This window comes from Erithacus rubecula (genome assembly GCF_903797595.1).
Source record: "Erithacus rubecula genome assembly, contig: scaffold_192_arrow_ctg1, whole genome shotgun sequence".
In the NCBI taxonomy this organism is placed as follows: domain Eukaryota; kingdom Metazoa; phylum Chordata; class Aves; order Passeriformes; family Muscicapidae; genus Erithacus; species Erithacus rubecula.
In genome coordinates this window covers 64,212-83,921 of record NW_027636121.1, presented here as the reverse complement: position 1 = coordinate 83,921, position 19,710 = coordinate 64,212, and the positions used below count along the sequence as shown (strand labels likewise).

Sequence of the window (19,710 nt, the reverse complement as noted above, 5' to 3'; positions counted from 1 at the left end):
GTTATAGTTTTCATTGTTGTATTAGAATAATTACTTAGTGGTGGATTTTTTCACTGTGGTATATGTTTGGTGAATGGTGATGGGTTTTGTTATTGTAATTAGAATTAAGTTTTATAATTGAGTTTGTTAAAAGCACCAGTTGTAAAGATTTCCCTAGGCACTTCAGGTATCCACAAATCTTCTGAGAAGTGGTGTTTGTTCTCCTTTGACAAAGGGCCCTGTGGATGATTACAAACACTTCTCTTTCTTTTCCTTTTTAAAAACTAAAAGGGGAAATTGTGGACAATGCTGAAGGTCTAGGCACATTTTAGCTAGGCCTTTTTCTCAAGTTCTAAGTATTTTTCTCAGGCCATGAAATTTTCTCAGCCTCTAGCCAGGATTTTTTCCAAGGCCAGAGACTCCTTCTTTACTGTAAACACAAAAGAAAGAATCATAACAGAGATAAACACCTGCAAGGTCCATGAGAAAGTCAGGGAGCAGAGGTGTCTCCTTCTCTGACCAATGATCTGTTTGTATTTTGTTTTCCATGAACTGCCTTATTTAAGGCAATGGTTCTTTCAATAAATTGCTCTTTCTTGCTCTTTTCTGCACCAAGCAAGAGAGTGTCTTGTTCCTGTTTTTTCGGTGCTCCATAACCCTTCCACGGCAACAGAGCCAGACACAGCATCAGCAAATCACCACTGCTGTGTTTTGGCAGGACTTTGGTCGTGCACATTCAAAGCAAGAGCAGCTTGGAGGCATTTTTGTCACTGAAGCTCAGCACTGACCGAAGTGGCATTTTTAATGCACTCCCTAACTGCAAAACACCTTCAGACACACTTTAATGACAGACAGGCTGTGGGACCGGGGGGTTTCTGGACGGTCACTGGACAGACTCAGGAGCTTATTATTTGCTGTTCTTCAGGGTTGTATTTTATTATTAGGCGTGGGTATAAGAGAGAGCTTAGAGAAAAGTTAGAGATTAGAGGTAATAAGAGTAGAGAGGAGGAGCGGGGAGGGAAGAGAGGAGAAGCAGGAACAGGAGAGGAGAGAAGAGAGAAGTAGAAACAGAAGATAAGAGAAATAGGGAGAAGAAAGAAGTAGAAGGATCTTCCATTTGCAGTACAATAAGTACTATTCCATAATGAATATTCTAAATTCCAATAACCAATCTATTACAATATACTAATTTCCTAATATTTGCATGCAACCTATAGGAACAACTAAATTACCATGTTTTATGGCTTTACCCTTATCTTGAGATCTTTCCTGCCAGGCTTGGGACAGGATATCTGCTACTTCTTTGGCATGTATGGTATTTGGTTTTATCTAAACAAAGGGAGAGGCCTCAAACCTTAACATAACTATTTTCAGCATCTATGTCAAATACTGCTAACATCTCTATTTCATCTATTGTTTCAGAACTGCTTGCTAGGCATTCATAAGTCTTTGCTATTCCTTCACCAACATCTCCCCCATTTCATTGAACAACAAAAATATTAGAAACTGTCTTGGTCATTATTTTTCTTGTACACTGGAGTATGCAGGGTAAAAACACTAATAACATAACTATTACTAATAGAATAAACAAGCCTATTTTACACAGTTCCTTTAGCCAAGAGGCAAAGCTCCAACCTTCAAACAACCTGTCTAGCCAGGTTGGATCACTTGTAGTAATTTGGTTAGCTAAATCCTTCAAATTTTGCAACTGTTTATGAATGGAAACAGAATGATCTGATAAATTCATGCAACACAATCCTTGAAAATCTTCACAGCCATGCCCATGAGCCAGTAAAAGGAAGTCAAGGGCTGCTCTGTTTTGTAGAGTGGCATGTTTCACTGCTTCTTCATCTGTCAACAAGTCACTAATTGCCATTGATGTGGCATTTACTTCATTACTGAGCCAACATCCCAACTGATTTAACTGTCTCAGAGCAAATGAGGTGCTCACCTGAGGTAAAAAAATGCTTGTGATAATTGTCGTGCCAGAGTTCCTCGGGCGAAAGTCACTTTCAAAATGATGTCCTGTGGAGGATCTGATTTTTCTACTTTTCTTTTTGACCACCTCTTTAACACTGGGGGCTATTATGGTAAGTTGTCCAAGTGCACATGGGCCACCTTCTATATATGAAGGTATGCCCTACCATGCTCTGTCTCCACAAATGAGCCAAATTCCCTTGGGAAATCGTATTGGAAGTTTGCTAAATCGACTTGCGTGTGGCTCAAAAAGAAGTTTAGTTTGATTACACCAAAAAGTCACATTGCTATAAACTGGGTGATATGGGGTAACATTTAAATGAGGACTGTCTCCTTCCATGAGATGAAAGAAATAACAGCTGTCAATAGTTACTGAACCTAAGATTTCAAGCTCTTGGAGATCAAATTGACCAACTTTAGAACTGTCAATATAAGTTTGATATTTTTGGCTGGGATCTGAAAGAGCATGATCATCATGGTAAGGCCAGTACCTCTCAAGGGTAACATTATCAAAACCTTTTGGGAAAGGTACTCCAACTAAACAGGTTGAAAAGGGTTTTTCAGGACTTGTGTTAGATAGGCAAATGGCATCAGAGCCTGCAGACTTGGCTAAATTAACACAAATATTTCTCTTTGGTTGACTTACAGGTAAAGCTTGACTACAAAAACTAAAACAAAAGGAAAATAACATGCTTTCACACAATCGATACAACTCCATTCTTTTCCAGAGCTGTTTCTGGCAGATGTAAAATAGTTCCTTGTTTTTTTCATTATTAACGGGGGTGCTGTGACATCACCTCCCCCTCTCTCTTTTATAATGAGTGTTCCAGGGTGTGATAATAAGGCTGAACTGGAGAATTCTGGTCCCGGGTTGGGTTGCGGTGCTGTAGGCGAGAGCGTGGCTGGAGCGCGGCGGGCCGGAGGCGGGGCTGCGGTGAAGGCGGCACGGCCGGATCCGGGACCGCGGCGGCGATGGGCAGCGGCGCGGGGAACGCGGGCTGCTCGGGAGGGTCGGGGACGGGGCACCGCGACGGCAGCGCCGGCACCGGACAGCAGCTGAGCAGCGACGGCTCGGGTGGTGGGGCGAGAGAAGGCAGGCGGGCCGGCGACGCGGCTGCAGCCGCGCTCTGGACGGGACGGTGCGAGCGGCGGCTCCACGGCCAGCGCGGCTGCGGGGCCATGGCCAAGCGGAAACGCTTTGCCGCAGGCGAGCTCCGGCGGCTGGTTCACTGTCCGACAGGCTCCCCCCGGTGCGGGAAAGGGGACCGTCCCCAGGGGCGCCTGCACGGAGTGAAACGGCGCGGTCTGGCTGGCCGGGGCTGGGGATTGCAGCAGGGGTGTGTTTATCAAAGCCGTGGACACAGCAGAGTGCTGGGCATGTAACGCGCCGGGCACAATGGGCTCCACGTGAGTAATGGCGGCGGCGCCTGGCGGTGGGGGGGGCAGGGGAAGCCATGGGCAGGGGGGAGGAGGGCAGGGGCGGCGCGGCGGCAGCAGCAAGCAGCGCGGTCGCGGCGGGGCAGGGGCGGGCAGGCACGCAGGGGCGGGGTCGGTACGCGGCTGCACGGGGGCTGGGAGTCGGGACAGGGACGGCTGCGGGCACCGAGGGGGCGAGGCTAGGACGCGGCAGGCAGAAACGTAAGGACAGCATCTGAGGCGGCGGGATCGGGGGGATGAGGGGGGAAGCCAGCGGCAGGGCAAGCGCAAGGGGTCCGGGAGCCACGGGAGGGGCAGAGACAGGCAGGAGGGGGGGCGCCGGGGGGACGGGCCCGGGTTTGGACACCGAGGGGGCAGGAACAGGAGCGGCAGATGGCGCGGGGGAAGGGGCGGTGGGAGCAGCGGGACGGGTCACAGGATCAGGGGTAGGGGGAGCGGGGTCCGGAACGGCGGGAGGAAAGGGCGCAGTGGCAGGGGTCTGCGGGAGCGGGGATGTCGGGGCTGCGGGGTCCGGGAGGAAGATGGAAGGCTCATCGCAGCGCGAACTGGCGATCGTGGGGGTGCAGCAGCCACAGGCGGCTGGTCAAGCAGGGCGGTCGCAGCGGGCTGACCCTTTCCGGCAAAGAGCTGGACCAACACCCTGCAGGCTGGAACCAGCTCCGCAGCTCCCATATACCGGCGGGAAATATCATTAAAAAGCTTAACACCAACCGTGTCCCAAAAGTTCCTAGTAAAAACCGCAGAGTGGTCTGTATTCGGGAAATTAACTAGGGTCCGTTCTAGGAGGCTTTTTAGCTCCTGCTTAGGCAAATCAATATGACTAGAGCCTAATAAATGCTTTAGTTGCTCATAAAGAGCTCTCTCGTGTGCAGAGTGAGTCTGTCCCGTTATTGGTTTAATATACTAGCCTCGGTAATCGCAGATACAGCGTCCAGTGTCCGGCCCTCCTCAGAGACGCTGGCCAGGCAGTGTCGCGGCGCGGGGGGCGCTGTGCTCCCGGTCCCTTCCTCTGAGCTGTGCCTCAGGTGTCGCTGTGCAGCTGCCAAGCGCACTCGGGGACCTCCCTGTCTCCAGACTTAGAGCGACAGCCCAGGCGGGGCCAAGCAGCGCCGGACCGTGCTCTGTGCACAAGGCAAACTCCCGCTGAGCTGCGGGGAGCGCCCTGGCAGCGCCCTCGAAGAGCTCAGGCAGCACCGGCCAGCGGCAGCGTCGGAGCCCCGAGGCCATCAGGCAAATCCGGCCAGAGCTCGGCTCCCCTCACTCGGCGGTTGCCTTGATAGAATGAGTTTAAAGAGCTCCAGCCCAGAACGCTGTCAAACAACGGAAAGCCATGCGCACGAAAACTGAGGAAGTAATTAAAAGTAGGTCTAATTACTGTCCATAGAAAAACGTCCCACAGCGAAGAGGGTGAAGTAGCTGGCCCTGAACACATTGGGCGCCAAACTGTGGGACCGGGGGGTTTCTGGACGGTCGCGGGACAGACTCAGGAGATGATTATTTGCTGTTCTTCAGAGCTGTATTTTATTATAGGGCGTGGGTATAAGAGAGAGCTTACAGAAAAGTTAGAGATTAGAGGTAATAAGAGCGGAGAGGAGGAGCGGGGAGGGAGGAGAGAGAAGAAGTAGAGAGAGAAGAAGTAGAAGCAGGAGCAGAAGAGAAGAAGAAGGATTTTCCATTTGCAGTACAATAAGTATTATTCCATAATGAATATTCTAAATTCCAATAACCAATCTAATACAATATACTAATTTCCTAATATTTGCATACAACCTATAGGAACAACTAAATTACCGTGTTTTATTGCTTTACCCTTATCTTGAGATCTTTCCTGCCAGGCTTGAGACTGGATATCTGCTGCTTCTTTGGCATGTGTGGTATTTGGTTATATCGAAACAAAGGAAGAGGTCTCAAACCTTAACTATTTTCAGCATCTATGTCAAGTACTGCAAACATCTCTATATCATCTATTGTTTCAGAACTGCTTGCTAGGCATTCCATAGTCTTTGCTCTTCCTTCACCAACAGACTCCCAGTGTCTCCAGTGTCACAGCACGCTCTCATAGGTGTCACTGGTGTCCTTTAGTTGCCCGTGGGGTCCTGGCAGCTCTGTGTGGGTCACCCACCCCGGTGGTGCCACCAGTGACAGTCCCCGATGACAGCCAGGAGCAGGAGCAGGTACAGGAGGGTCCTGCCGACATTCACAGCCACTGCTGGGGACACAGAGGGACACAACGGGGTCACCCTGAACCTCGGGAGTCCTGAACACTCCAGTGATTCCATGTGACGTCACCTGTGAGTCCAGTGGTTCCCTGTGGTGTCACCTCCAGGGCCAGCTCTGGGCTGAGTGCCCGGAACACGCGGTGCCCGTCCTGTCCCAGCTGGTTGGTGGCCACGCACTGGTAGGTGCCCGAATGTCCCACATCGACGGCCCCAAGCTCCAGGAGGGGACCCCGGGCCACCTCGTGCCCATTGTGCAGCCAGGTGAAGGTGACAGGGGCTGAGCCCACCTGCACTGAGCAGCGCAGGGTCACGGGGTCACCTGGGCACACCTGGAGTGCCGGGGGACTGGGGGTGATGGTGGCATTGGCCACAGGCACTGCGGGGACACAGACAGGGCTGAGGTCATTGGGAGGTACTGGCATCCACTAGGGAGAAGGGCCTGGAGTGGGGGATAAGGTTGGGATGGGTGGGAAGGGGATGCTGTGGGTGGAGTCACTCGTAGCCCGAGGGTCCCTCTCACCCCAGATGGTGACATTCAGGGGGACACTGTCAGCCACGGTGTCAACAGGCATAAAAAGCCCTATTTTGGTGCCACAGCTCCAAGCGAGGGATGGTGCCCAGTCTTGTCCCCGAGCCCACCTGGTGCTAGGAGAAGGACAGAAGGGGACTTGTCCCCACGGCCACCGTTCAACTCAGCACCAGGTGATCCCCTAGTGCTACCTGTCCCCGGGGGGGGGGGCTGCAGCGACAGGGACACACGCCCAAGTGCAAGACCCCTGCGGAGTGACACAGGCGGGACTGGGGACATGGAAGGAGTGGGGGACACCAGGGAGCAGTGAGGGAATCAGAGAGGGGGAGGATCAGAGAGGATTGGGGGGATCCCAGTGAGGAAGAAGACGGTGGGGACGCTTGGAATGGAGTGGAAGTGACCCCAAGAACAGATGGCATATTCAGAGAGGGTACACAAGGAAAGGGTTGAAGGGAAGATTTTGGGTGCCCTGACAGGGATGGTGACCTATTGACAATGCAGGGACCTCAGATTAGCACAGTTGCACTCAGGAAGGGACTGAGGGGACCTGGTAAGGGATGCAGACACGAGGAGAGGCGATGCAGGGACCCAGGGAAAGAGCTGGGAAGGCAGGGTGGCACACAGAGGGTTGAGCAGGGATGGGAGAGCTGGGGGGGCTGTGGGGGCTCCCCGTGTCCATCCCCGCACTCACTGCGCACCGTGACGCCAAGCCGGGCGCTGCTCTTCCACACGGCCCACCCCTCGGAGCGCACCTCGCAGCTGTAATTCCCCGAGTGGGAGACCCCCACGGCGGGCACCAGGAGCTGCGGGGACCCCTGCGGGCCCCCCACCAACTGCCCATCCCGGTAGAAGCGGTACTGGAGGGGGGCTGGGGGCCGCAGGGGCCTGGGGGTGCTGAGGCAGCTGAGATTGAGGGGGGACCCCTCGGGGAGCCCGGGGGGACCCTCCAGCACTGGCACCGTGAAGAGCTCTGGGAAGGAGATGGGGGTGGGGACTGTGACTCTGAGTCCACTGAGAAGTGGCTTTGGGGGTGTCAGGATATTGGAGTTCCAGCTGTGGGGGTGCTCACCGTGCACTGTCACTGTCACCGGTGCTGACTGTGACATTTCTGAGGCCACCCAGCCCCTGCAGCAGTAGCGGCCACTGTTGTGCAGCTCCAGGGGGGGCAGGGAGAGCTTGGTGGCCCCTGAGGGACCCCACGAATTCCTTCTCGTCCTTATAAAATCGCACCCTGGTGACAGGGCTGTCCTGCCAGCCCTGGCATCGCAGTGCTCCCGTGTCCTCCTCCAGCAGTGCCCGTGCTGGCACCTGCAGCACCAGCGGCTCTGTGGGACAGGAGGGTCCCGTCACACTGAGGAGCCCGAGACAGGTCCAAAGTGGGTGCCCATGGCACTGGGGACATCTGGCAGGAGTGTCCACTGTGCAGGAGGGTGCCAGGGACATCAGGAGCAGCCCTGTGACACAGCTGTCCTCACGGGGATCCCACCACACTGGGATGCACTGGGATCTCCCTGTGTGTAGGGGACAGGCTCTGACCACACGAGGGTTGTGAGGCCACCCAAGGAGTGGAGCCCACCCAGACCTATCAGCCAACCACCCTGAGCATTTCACATTCCCCCTCACCATTTGACACTATCACGGGGGGGCTGTGTCCACTGCCGGGTCTGACACATGTGTAGCTGCCACTCTTGGTGACAGTGAAGTTGTTGGGTCCCTCCTGCCGCCAGAGCCACCCGTCCTTGTACCAGGAGGTGGCACTGGTGGTCCCTGAGCCCTGGCAGGTCAGTGTCACCCGGTCCCACAGCACCGCCGGCGTCCAGGGGGGCTCCACCAGGAGCTGAGTGCTCTGGGCACCTGCTGGTGACAGGGGACACCAGCCTGCCAGGGCCACCATGGGGCTGGAGACAGCGGGGCAGGGACATGGCATCCCCTGAGGACTCACCACTGAGGCCGAGGGTCTGGGCTGGGAGAAGGGACAGGGCTGGTTGGGGGTGGCTCCGTGGGGACAGTGGCACCCAGGATCAGGGTGGGGCTGTCCTCAAAATATCCCTTTGAGGACACCCTTCTTGTAGTAAAGTGCTTGGTCCCCAACAGGTCTGCAGAGGCTACCAGGGTAGAGCTCTGTTTCACGCATCTGGGTGCCACGGGTGCCTCTGGAATGGGGTCAGTGTGGCCATGTCATGCTGGCACAGGTCACACTCACCAGCCCTGTGGGCACGCCCCCATGGTGCATCCCCTCTGTCCCTTGCCCCAGAGCTGCCCCAGGTTCATGCAGCCAAACCCCACATCCCTGTCCCCCATCCCTGTCTCCACATCTCTCTCCCACATTCCAGTTCCATTGTTCCTGTTCCTAGGGCCACCCCAAAACCCTGGTCAGACTGGGAGGCCACTGCCTCTGTCCCCCACTACCTCTGCTGACCTTAAGGACCTCAGGGGACCCCACAGTCCCCCTTTGCCCCCTCCCCATCGCTCTCTGCCTCACCAGGGCCCATCCCCAGGGCGTCAGGCCCGTGCCCGGGCCACTCACCCCACAGGAGCAGCGCCACCTTCCCGGCCATCCTGGTGTCCCTGGCCATGGGCACTGGCTGTCACTTGCTGCTGGAGCCACCCTTCCCCTGGCTGGCGGCTCTTGGGATGAAGGGACAGGAAGCGAGGTCACGTCTCATCCTCGAGTAGGTGGCCCTTGGTGGGGGCAGGGTGGGGATCTTGTGGGACATGGTGTTGATGGTGGGACATGGTGAGGACAGGATATTGTCAGAATTTGGAGGCTGAGGCGGGGCAAGGAGCCAAGGATGGGTGCCCAGGGCACTGGGGTGCCAAGGATGGGGTCCCTTAGGAATGAGGGTCCCACGGGTTGGGTGGATTCACACTCAAGGATGAGGGTTCCAGAACAGTGTGGTCTCCAGGGATTTGTGATCATGGGATGGATCCCAGGGGTGCAGATGCCATGGGAATGGGTGTCCTTTTGGAATCATGGTCCTTAGGCAAAGGGGGTGCCAGGAGCTGGAACTACCAGGATGGGGGTCCTTAGAAATGGAGATACTAGCGAATAGCAGTCCTGGGATTGGGGTCCCAGGGAATGGGGGATAGAAGGAATGGGGTTCCCATGGTTAAATGGGGAATGGGCAGTGCCAGGCATGAGCAGTAGCTGGGCAGGTCCAAAGGTCACAGCCCCTTCCCTGGGTGCTTCATATTTTGGGGTGAACCAGGGCCCAACGCTGCCCCCCTGGGGTGCACATTTCCTGGGCAGGCATCACATGGAGAGCCTGGGTAGCTCCATTTCTGTTCCCTCCCCTGCCCTCGACTTTTTCCTCTCTTTATTTCTCTGTTTTCCTTATTTCCCTTACTTTTGTGCCATGCTCCCTCACTCCCAATTCCTGGCTCATAAATCCTGGGAAACACCTGCTCAGGGAATGGGTGGGGAGACCCCAGGGAGGGAGAAAAGGAGGTGGGGAGTATGCAGGGAGGGGTGGGGAGGCTGTGGGGGATGGGGATGTCCAGCTGAGGTCCCCCAACACTTTCACTTTGTCTCTCCTGCAGCAGAAGACAGAGGCTGTTTGTGCTGAGTCACACAGGGTGGGTTCTGTCCTGGGGGGCACATCCAGGGGGTCCTGCCTGAGGGGATCCTGTTCTGGGGGTGACACATTCTGGGTGGATTTTGTCCCAGTGGTGACACATCCCAGCGGGGGAGATCCTGTCCTGGGGGATGGCGGTTCTGGGCAGGGTCCCTGGACACATTCCCTGAGCAAGTCCCTGTCCAGGGCAGGGCACATCCCGGAGACCCCTGCCCCGGGCAGGGGGCCCTGCCAACCCCCTCTGTCCTCAGTGGGGCACTGTGACCTCTGTGACCTCTGGGGTGCCCCAACTCGGGGTGTGACCCACCACTCTACACCCCCTCACTGGCTGCCCCTGCCCATCTGGGAGCCTCAATCCCCATTTGGGAACCCTCACAGGTGCAGCACCTCGGCCCCATTGCACAGCCCACCAAGATCATTCTGTGGGTGAGAAACCCCAGCAGGGCTGACTGGGGGGAACAGATATGGGCTGGTGTCAGTCACGGAGGGCACAGACACCCCAAAAACACCCAAACTCACCCCCACACCCAAAACCCCTGCAGGGCCTGAGTGCTGGCAACCAGGAGATGAATGAGACCCTCCCCATGAAACACTTGTGAAGCTCTTGGGAGGTTCCCCTTCCCTCTCCTGCTCCCCACAATCCCCCCACACAGTTTCTGTCCTGAGGGTTTGGGACACTTTGGGTTTATTGGATTTGGGGAGAAATCCTGTTCCAGTCTTCTCCAATCTCACTCCTCCCCTGCAGGATCTGAGCCAGCAAGGGTAGCTGGGGAATGGAGCCCCAGGCAGGAAGGAGCTCCCAAACTCCTGCTCCTTGAAGCCAGTGGCCATCCAAGTGTGGGTCCAGCCATGGCCCAGCCCCAGTGCCCAGGGATGGGCATTGGCCAGCCCTGCTCTGGCCAGCCCCAGGCGGCAGCCAGGACCTGAGGCTCCCCCTGCCCCCTTGGCTTTGATTCTCGCAGCTTTTGAGCTGCTGCAAAGGTGAGAATTCTTTCTGTGGCCAAAAAAGGCCTGCCTGTGGTTTGCTCAGCCCTGCAAGAAGCACAAAAGCCAGTGTGAGCCCAAGCAGTGGCTCTGGGAGGGCCTTTGATGGTTTTCAGAGCAGGGCTGGATGGAAACCCCCCCTGCAGGGGCAGCTGTGGGGGACCCAGTCTGGAAATGCAGCAATTGATCATTTGGTGCCTGTCCCCAAGGCACTGAGAGAGCCCCAGAACTGCTGTAAAGACAACAACAATCTGCTCAACAACCTGACCAGCCTCCTCCTTCCTGCCTTGCTGTGGGTGGCAGTGGCTGGATGCCCCCACACCCACCAGTCTCTCTCTGCCCTCTGCAGCTGAAGAGGGAGAGAAAATTGAATGAACGGTTCCTGGGTTAGACAAGCACCGGGAGAGATTGCTCATCAAATCCTGCCACGGGAAGAACACTCAGAATCAGAGATTTTAATTGAATTTATTGCTGACAAAATCAGAGCAGGAAAAGGAGAAGTCAAACAAATCCTTCTAAACCCTTTCTCCTAAGCAAAAGCTCCTTTCCAGACTTTTCCTCCTCCCTCCATCGGCACAAGGAGTTGGGAATGGGTTTGCGGGCAGTTCAGCACAGTTTTTTTCTGATGTTGTTCAGCCAAGGTGGAGTCCCTGCATTCCAGGGAGACCCTTCTCCAGGGACGTCTCCAGCACGAATCCTTCCCGTGGGCTGCAGCTCTGTCCCAAGTGCTCCAGCAGGGGCTTCCCACGGCCTCACAGCCCCCTCGGGCACCCCCTGCTCTGCCAGGGGCTCCTGCAGGGCTGCAGGGGGATCTCTGATCCCCAGGGTCCCCCAAGGGCTGCCAGGGAATCTCCGGAGCCCCTCGTGCCCCTCCTTCCTCCCTGCAGGACTGTTCCCCTCGCAGCCACGGGCTCTTCTTGGCTGCAGCAATTCCGTCTCTGCCATCCCTTGGATTTGCCCTTCCCAGCTCCTGGAGTTTCCGCACCCACCCCCCTGCCCTCTATCCCATATCAGCTCCAGCACATCCCGTGAGTCCCGGGAGCTTCTGGGGGAGCTGCCTGGCAATAGTCACTCCCAACATGTCACGACAGTGGCTTCGGGCACACTGTCAGAATGGGCTCAGAGACATCCCAGCTGTCGGTTCCATCACATTGTGACAGTCTCATGGACATTTTCACACCTCCCACACTCCATGACAGCACCGGCACTGGCAGTGCCATGGCAGCCTCCGTGCCGGGGGCTCCTCCCGGGGGTTCCACCTCCCCCTCCGTCGGCAGCTTCACCCACCGGGATTTCTGTCCGTCATTCCCAAGGTCTCATTGCAGGGGTTCTCAGCAGGGATACCGATCTTCCTAATCCAAATAAATTCATTTAACTGTTAAAGTACCCCTTCATTCTGATACCTAAAGTGGCTGACCTGAACAGACACTAGGCAGAGTTAAAGGAATAAAATAGGGATTTACTAAAGGGCCTTCCAAGAATTTACCTTGAGCACTACAACAGCCCAGCCAAGGCTACACCCAAACTGGAGTCACGACTTTTCACACTTTTATAAGTTTTGGTTCATTCTCATATTATGGTTAATTGTCCAATTCCAGTTCCAGGTTATGCAACCCCACCCTCCCGGATTGGTCTTCCCAATTCAGTGCTGTTTGCACTTTTTGTATAGATTTTACATTTTGGATCTGTAAGGAAAATTAATCCACAAACACCAGAGGTTTATGTCCATAAACGAGACAGAGGAGTCCTTTTTTCTTTATTTGAATAAAGGGAGAAGCCATGGGGCATTCCTCTGGGATCTCTCGGATTTTTGGAGGATGCAGCCTCCTTTTTTATCCTAATTTCCCGGCCACTTTTCCCTCTCTCTTTCCCCATTGGCTGAGGTACTTGAGAGGCACAGACTTCCCGGAACGCTTGACACCTGACATTCCCCTTTAATGTGTAACCCTCCCTTTTAATTTTTAATTCTTGTAGAATTCACAGTTTCCCCCCCATTGCTTCTTTCATCTTCTGTTACCCAATTTCATTTACCAGAAAACCAACAGTTTGTTTGTCAAGGCAAATCTTTTTCTCCATTCATTAATCAGTGGAATGTCTCCCATTGTCTCATTGTGTCAGTGGCCCTTGGTGGGGGCAGGATGGCTACAAGCTGGGGTCAGGCTGTGGGCAGGGTGGGGACAAGGCTGGGGACATGGCTGGGTGGCACAAAGTGGGACATGGAGTTCCTAGGGGTGGGGGGCTCAGAGAGTGTAGGGAGCCAGGAATGAGGTCCAGGGCAATGGCAAGCCTGGAGGAGGGGGAGTCACCAGGGCTCAGGGTACTCAGGGATGAGACTCCCAGGATAATGGGGGCTCCAGGGATTTGAAGTCATTGATGGGAGTCGAAGGATGAGGGTGCCAGGGGAATGGAAAGACCTCATAGAATTGAGGTTCTGGGGGAAGGCAGAATGAAGAGGAGATCATTTGTGGGAGAGAGTTACTTGACAATGAGGATCCTGGGCCTTGGAGACCTTGGGGAATGGAAGTCCTGGGATGGGGTCCCCCAGAAGGGGAGCATAAGGAATGGGGGTCCCATGTTTGGGTTCCCAGGAGAATGGGGGTGCCAGGGATGGGCAGTGGTTGGGTGGCCCATGGGTCACAACTCCTTCCCCGGGTGCCTCAGATTATGGGGAGACCCAGGGACCAGCTATGTTCTCTGGGGTGCCCATGGGTTTGGGGGGTCATACAAACCCCAAGGAGGGATTTGAAGGGGCTCTGGGTCTGTGCCTCGCCAACACCCAGGGGCTTTCTTCTCCCTTCATTTTCCATTTCCTTCCTTTAATCTCTCAATTTCACAGTCCCCAGTTCATGCCTGGATAATTTGGGGGGGCACCTGAGAAAGGAAACGTGTTGGGGGAAGCCCAGGATGGGGAAAGCAGGGAGTGAGGGGTCTGCAGGGAGGGGTGGGGACACTGTGGGGGGACGGGGGTGTCCAGCTGTGCCCCCCAACACTTTCACTTTCTCCCTCCTGCAGATGAAGAAGAGGCCATTTGTGCAGAGAGCCACAGGTTGGGGGCAGATTCTGTCCTGGGGGACACATCCAGGGGTCCTGCCCCGGGGGATGGTGGCTCTGGGGGATTCCAGACTTCCCCTTTCAAGCACATCCCCTGCAGGATCTGAGCCAGCAAGAGCAGCTGGGGAATGGAGCCCCAGGCAGGATGGAGCTCCCAAACTCCTGCTCCTTGAAGCCAGTGCCCATCCAAGTGTGGGTCCAGCCATGGCCCAGCCCCAGTGCCCAGGGATGGGCATTGGCCAGTCCCGCTCTGGCCAGCCCTAGGTGGCAGCCAGGACCTGAGGCTCCCCCTGCCCCCTTGGCTTTGATTCTCGCAGCTTTTGAGCTGCTGCAAAGGTGAGAATTCTTTCTGTGGCCAAAAAAGGCCTGCCTGTGGTTTGCTCAGCCCTGCAAGAAGCACAAAAGCCAGTGTGAGCCCAAGCAGTGGCTCTGGGAGGGCCTTTGATGGTTTTCAGAGCAGGGCTGGATGGAACCCCCCCCTGCAGGGGCAGCTGTGAGGGAACCAGTCCAGAAATGCAGCAACTGATCATTTGGTGCCTGTCCCCAAGGCCCTGAGAGAGACCAGGAACTGCTGCAAACCCCACAAGGATCTGCTCAACAACCTGATCAGGACCATCCTACCTGAACAAAACCTGCAGCCCTCTGGAACCTCCCAGAAAAATGTTTGGGTTCTGGATGTGGACACCAGAAAAGAGAGAAAAAAGTGTGGAAATAAGGAGCAGGGGCTCCACACGTGGCTCTGGGGCACAGGGGTGTCCCAGCAGGAGCAAGGAGTGCCCAGGCAGGGGAATTCAGGGCAGGGTGCAGTGCATTCACCAGAGAATCAGAGCCTGAGGGACACACGGGCATTTCCACAGATTGCTGTGGAACCAAATGTACCTGGGATTTCCCATCATCACGGCAAAGTCATCACAGGTGTCCCCTAAATTCTGGGCACCCCAGAAGTTCCAGGGCCCCACTGGGGACAGTGAGAAGGCTCAGGAACCCCAGGAGAGAGGTGCCCAGGATGTGCCACCTCTCAGAAAGTGAGAGGAAAAGTGAGAAATCCCCAAGGATTTGGCACCTCCAGAAAGAGGAGCCCCCTGGCACAAGACCCAGGTGTCACCAGTCCAGAGGAGCCCTTTTCCCTCCTCGCAGGATGCCTCTGGATGTGTCCCCAGGACAGAATACACATCCTGGCCTCAGCACAAACAGCCTCTTCCTTCTGCTGCAGGAAGGAGAAAGTGAACATCTTGGGGGGGCACAGCCAGAGACCCTCATCCCCCACAGCCCCCCAAACAATGCCTGCACCCCCAGAAACCTTTCCCCATCCTGGGATCCCTTAGCTGCTACTTGCTCAGGTGCTGCCTGGGATGGCTAAGCCAGGAAATGGGGAGACGGGAAAAAGCTCAGGGGTGTGTGGGGCAGAGAGCCAGAACCTCCCTGGACAAGCCTGGGGTGTCCCCCTGGCCATGATCACCCTGTGAGGGCAGTGCTGGGCTCTGAGTCAGCCCAAAATCTGAGACACCCTGTGAAGGAGCTGTGACCCCTGTGCCCACCCAGCCACAGCCCATCCCTGCGACCCCCTGGGAACCAAACCAGGATTCCCCCATTCTCTTGGTCTCTCCTCCCCTCTCTTGGACCCCAATCCCAGCTCTCCATTGCCCAGCACCACCATTGCCTTGATCCAATCCCAATGACTGCTTGTTCCCCCACAACCCCCATTCCTGAGGGTCCCTTTTTTCCCCTGACCCCCATGCCCTGGACACCAATCCCTGGCTCCCTGCAGCACCTCTGCCTTAAAATTCTGTCCTAAACATATCCCACCATCACTCCCATGTGTCACAATGTCCCTGCCCTGCCCCCATCCTGTCCCCACCCTGCCCCCACCAAGGGCCACCTACACATGAGGACGAGACGTGACCTCGCTTCCTGTCCCTTCATCCCAAGAGCCGCCAGCCAAGGGACAGGTGGCCTCAGCAGCGAGTGACAGCCAGTGCCCATGGCCGGGGACACCGGGATGGCCGGGAAGGTGGTGCTGCTGCTGTGGGGTGAGTGCCCCGGGCACGGGCCTGACGCCCTGGGGATGGGCCCTGGCGAGGCAGAGAGCAGTGGGGAGGGGGCACAGTGGGGCTGTGGGGTCCCCTGAGGACCCCAAGGTCAGCAAAGCCAGGGCATGGGCATGGAGCCCAGTGTGACCAAAGTCGTGAGGTAACAGTGGGGACAGGAACAGGGGAACTGGGATTTGGGGTTGGGAACGGGGGATTGGGGTGTGGGGACAAGGATGTGGCAAAAGGAACCTTGGGTTTGGGGAAGCTGTTTTGGATGGTGAGACAGGGATGCAGGGACAGGGACAAGGGCCACATCCCATGCAGATGGGGCATGGTGACAGGTGTCATGGGAATGGGATCACGGGCTCAGGGCCATGGGGATGTGGCTGTGGGGACAAGTGCTGAAGAGCTGATGGAGGTAACCTGTGCACACATGGGGTGTCCAAAATGCACCCATGTCCTGCCTCAGCTCAGGGTGACTGAAGTGTTTCTGTCCTCAAAACCTCTGTGCCACACCAGTGTTCCCGTGGGAACAGTTTGGGGACAGACACCACACCAGGTCCCCCATGTGCTGCTGTCCCTATGGTGACATCCTCACCCAGCCCTGTCCCTTCTCCCTTCCAGCCCAGACCCTCAGCCTCACTGGTGAGTCCTCGGGGGATGCCATGTCCCTGCCCCGCTGTCCCCAGCCCCATGGTGGCTCTGGCAGGCTGGTATCCCCTGTCACCTTCAGGTGCCCAGAGCACCCAGCTCCTTGTGGAGCCCCCCTGGACGCGGGCGGTGCTGTGGGACCGGGTGACACTGACCTGCCAGGGCTCAGGAACCGCCGGTGTCGCCACCTGGTACAAGGACAGGCGGAGCTGGAGACAGGAGGGATGCGACAACTTCACTGCCACCGAGAGTGGCACCTACCAGTGTAAAAAACCCGGCAGTGGGCTCAGCCCCCCGTGATGGTGTCAAATAGTGAGTGGGGACATGAAATGCTCAGGGAGGCTCCCTGATAGGTCTGGGTGGGCTCCACTCCGTGAATGGATGCACATCCCTCGTGTGCCGAGAGCCTGTCCCCTGCACACGGGGACAGCTGTGTCACGGGGTTGCTCCAGCTGTCTCTGGGACCCTCCCATGCAGTTGACACTCCAGATGTCCCCAGTGCCATGGGCATCCACTCTGGACATGTCTTGGGCTCCTCAGTGTGACGGGACCCTCCTGTCCCACAGAGCCTCTGGTGCTGCAGGTGCCAGCACGGGCACTGCTGGAGGGGGACACAGTGACACTGCGCTGCTGGGCTGGCAGGACAGCCCTGTCACCAGGGTGCAATTTTACAAGGATGACAAGGAGCTGGGGGGGCCCTCAGTGACACCGAGCTGTCCCTGTCACCCCTGAACCTGCAGAGCAGCGGCGGCTACCGCTGCGGGGGCTTGGTGCAAACAGGAGCAAAAGTGTCAGCACAGGTGACAGTGACAGTGCACGGTGAGCACCCCCACGGCTGGAACCCCAATATCCTGACACCCCCAAAGCCACTTCTCAGTGGACTCAGAGTCACAGTCTTCACCCCCATCTCATTCCCAGAGCTCAAGCCTGTCTTGATGCTGGAGGGTCCCCCCGAGCTCCCTGAGGGGTCCCCCCTCAATCTCAGCTGCCTCAGCACCCCCAGCCCCCTGCCGCCCCCAGGCCCCCTCCTTTACCGCTTCTACCAGGATGGGCAGTTGGTGGGGGGCCCGCAGGGGTCCCCGCAGCTCCTGGTGCCGGCCGTGGGGGTCTCCCACTCGAAGAATTGCAGCTGCGAGGTGCGCTGCGAGGGGGGGCCGTGCAGAAGAGCAGCGTCCGGCTCAGCGTCACGGTGCGCAGTGAGTGCGGGGATGGGCACGGGGAGCCCCCACAGCCCCCACAGCTCTCCCATCCCTGCTCAACCCTCTGTGTGCTGCTCTGCCTTCCCAGCTCTCTCTCTGGGTCCTTCTATCACTCTCGCTGGTTCCTGCATCCCCCACCACGTCCCCGCAGTTCTCCCTGTGTGTGCTAAACACTAGATAAGTCACACTCCCGGCTGAAAGACTCCCTCTGAAAGGCACCTCTCCAGGTGCCACCATGCACAGGCTCCAACATCCCCCCATCTGACACTCCCTCACCGCATTCCCTGCCCCTACTCACTGACGCTGCCCCCTCACCCCTCAGTTCCTGCCCCTAACCCTGGCCTCAGCCCTGTCTGTGTCCCCGCAGTGCCTGTGGCCAATGCCACCATCACCCCCAGTCCCCCGGCACTCCAGGTGTGCCCAGGTGACCCCGTGACCCTGCGCTGCTCAGTGCAGGTGGGCTCAGCCCCTGTCACCTTCACCTGGCTGCACAATGGGCACGAGGTGGCCAAGGGTCCCCTCCTGGAGCTTGGGGCCGTTGATGTGGGACATTCGGGCACCTACCAGTGCGTGGCCACCAACCAGCTGGGACAGGACGGGCACCGCGTGGTCCGGGCACTCAGGCCAGAGCTGGCCCTGGAGGTGACACCACAGGGAACCACTGGACACCATTGGAACAGAGGTGGGGAACTCAGGGGTCATTGGGATTGCAGGAGCCCTGCAGTGACGGGTGATCCTGATGTGTCCCTTCTGTCCCCAGTAGTGGCTGCTGGCCTTGGCAGGTCCCTTCTTTTCCTGCTCCTGCTCTTGGGTGGAGCTGTGGTTTGGCACAGGTGGAACAATATGGGTGGGTCACAATGGGGACAATGGGGGGCCCTGGGGAGCTGGGGGCCACAGAATTGTGGTACTGATAGGGCAGCACCCACAGCCAGTGACTTAAGCACTCAGAGTCTTTCCCAGGGTACTAAAGGGTTTGTGGGGTGTTGGAAGGCCTTACAGGGATTTTGTGAGGTCTTACAGTGCTCCTGGGTAGAATTTGGAGGTTGAGCCATTTTACCAGGTTTGACATTCTGGGGGCACAGAGCACTGGGGTGGTTCAGGGGTTCTGGGTGGCACCAGGGATGCTCAGGGGTCCTGGGGGAAATCGAGGGTGCAGTGGGGTTTGAGGATTCCTGAGAGGGGTAAGGGCCCTTGGGACCGCACAGTTACCCGTCCCCTCTTTCCATTGCAGCTGACAGGAAGCAGCGGGAAAGGAGAGTGAGGGGCTCAAACCAGATACACACTTTTGGCCCCAATCCCCAAGATCTCCCATTCCCTCCCACACATCCCCTTTATTTCCTCAGGGCCCCCCCAGAGCCCCCGGCCCCCCCAGAGGAGGGGGAGGTGCTGTACACCCACGTCGAGAGCACCAAGCAGACAGGGGGTGAGTCTGGGCTGGGACACATGCAGAGGGACATGTCACCCATGAGTGTTCCCCTGCCCAGATACCACAGCCAGTGTCTCTCGCAGTGTCCCCCCGTGCCACCACACTCCAGGATCCCCAGGTGACCTACGCAGAGCTGCCAGCAACCCATGGGAGACTGCGGGAATGCGGGGATATCTACGGGAATGTGCTGTGACACTCAGGGCATGGCTGGCACTGGGGGAACTAGAGATCCCTGCCCCATGTGTTCCCTCCCCATCGGTTCCCATGGCTGCCCACTCTGCCCAGGAGGTGGCCACAAATGAAGAGTCCCCATGTGGGGCTGCCCAGAGCTTCCCATTCCAGTGCTCCCAGTTCCTCCAGGGGCTACCCATTCCTCCCCCATTGCCAGGGGGCACAGGATCCTTCTGCCTCTTCTTGGACATAAAACACAGCTGTTGAATTAACCCAGGAGAATTAGTTCTTGTGTATTCAGCTCTGCCTGTTCAGCTTAGACCTCAGAGAGTCCTGGTCAGGTTATTGAGCAGATCCTTGTGGGATTTGCAGCAGTTCTGGGGCTCCCTCAGTTCCTTGGGGACAGGCACCAAATGATCAATTGCTGCATTTCCAGACTGGTTCCCTCACAGCTGCCCCTGCAGGGGGGTTTCCATCCAGTC

At 56.9% G+C, this 19,710-nt stretch overlaps 2 protein-coding genes across 2 annotated transcripts in view; one reads left to right on the top strand and one right to left on the bottom strand.

Moving 5' to 3' along the window:
* Window positions 1-19,271, top strand: part of LOC306815699 (Fc receptor-like protein 2) — a 122,953-nt gene extending 103,682 nt beyond the window's left edge. The window contains exons 10-11 of the mRNA XM_079332259.1: window positions 18,975-19,054; window positions 19,141-19,271. Of these exons, the coding sequence (XP_079188385.1) occupies window positions 18,975-19,054; window positions 19,141-19,250 (190 nt within the window). The 3' untranslated portion in view covers window positions 19,251-19,271. The remainder of the gene's footprint in view (window positions 1-18,974; window positions 19,055-19,140) is intronic.
* Window positions 5,630-7,317, bottom strand: LOC306815704 (Fc receptor-like protein 3; the record flags this gene model as incomplete). Its single annotated transcript, XM_079332264.1, has 3 exons — window positions 7,211-7,317; window positions 6,833-7,111; window positions 5,630-5,988 (listed from the first exon to the last, which is right to left on the bottom strand). Exons 1-3 carry the CDS (start codon window positions 7,245-7,247, stop codon window positions 5,630-5,632), a joined length of 675 nt encoding a protein of 224 aa, XP_079188390.1. The 5' UTR covers window positions 7,248-7,317.
* Window positions 19,272-19,710: the final 439 nt, after the last annotated feature.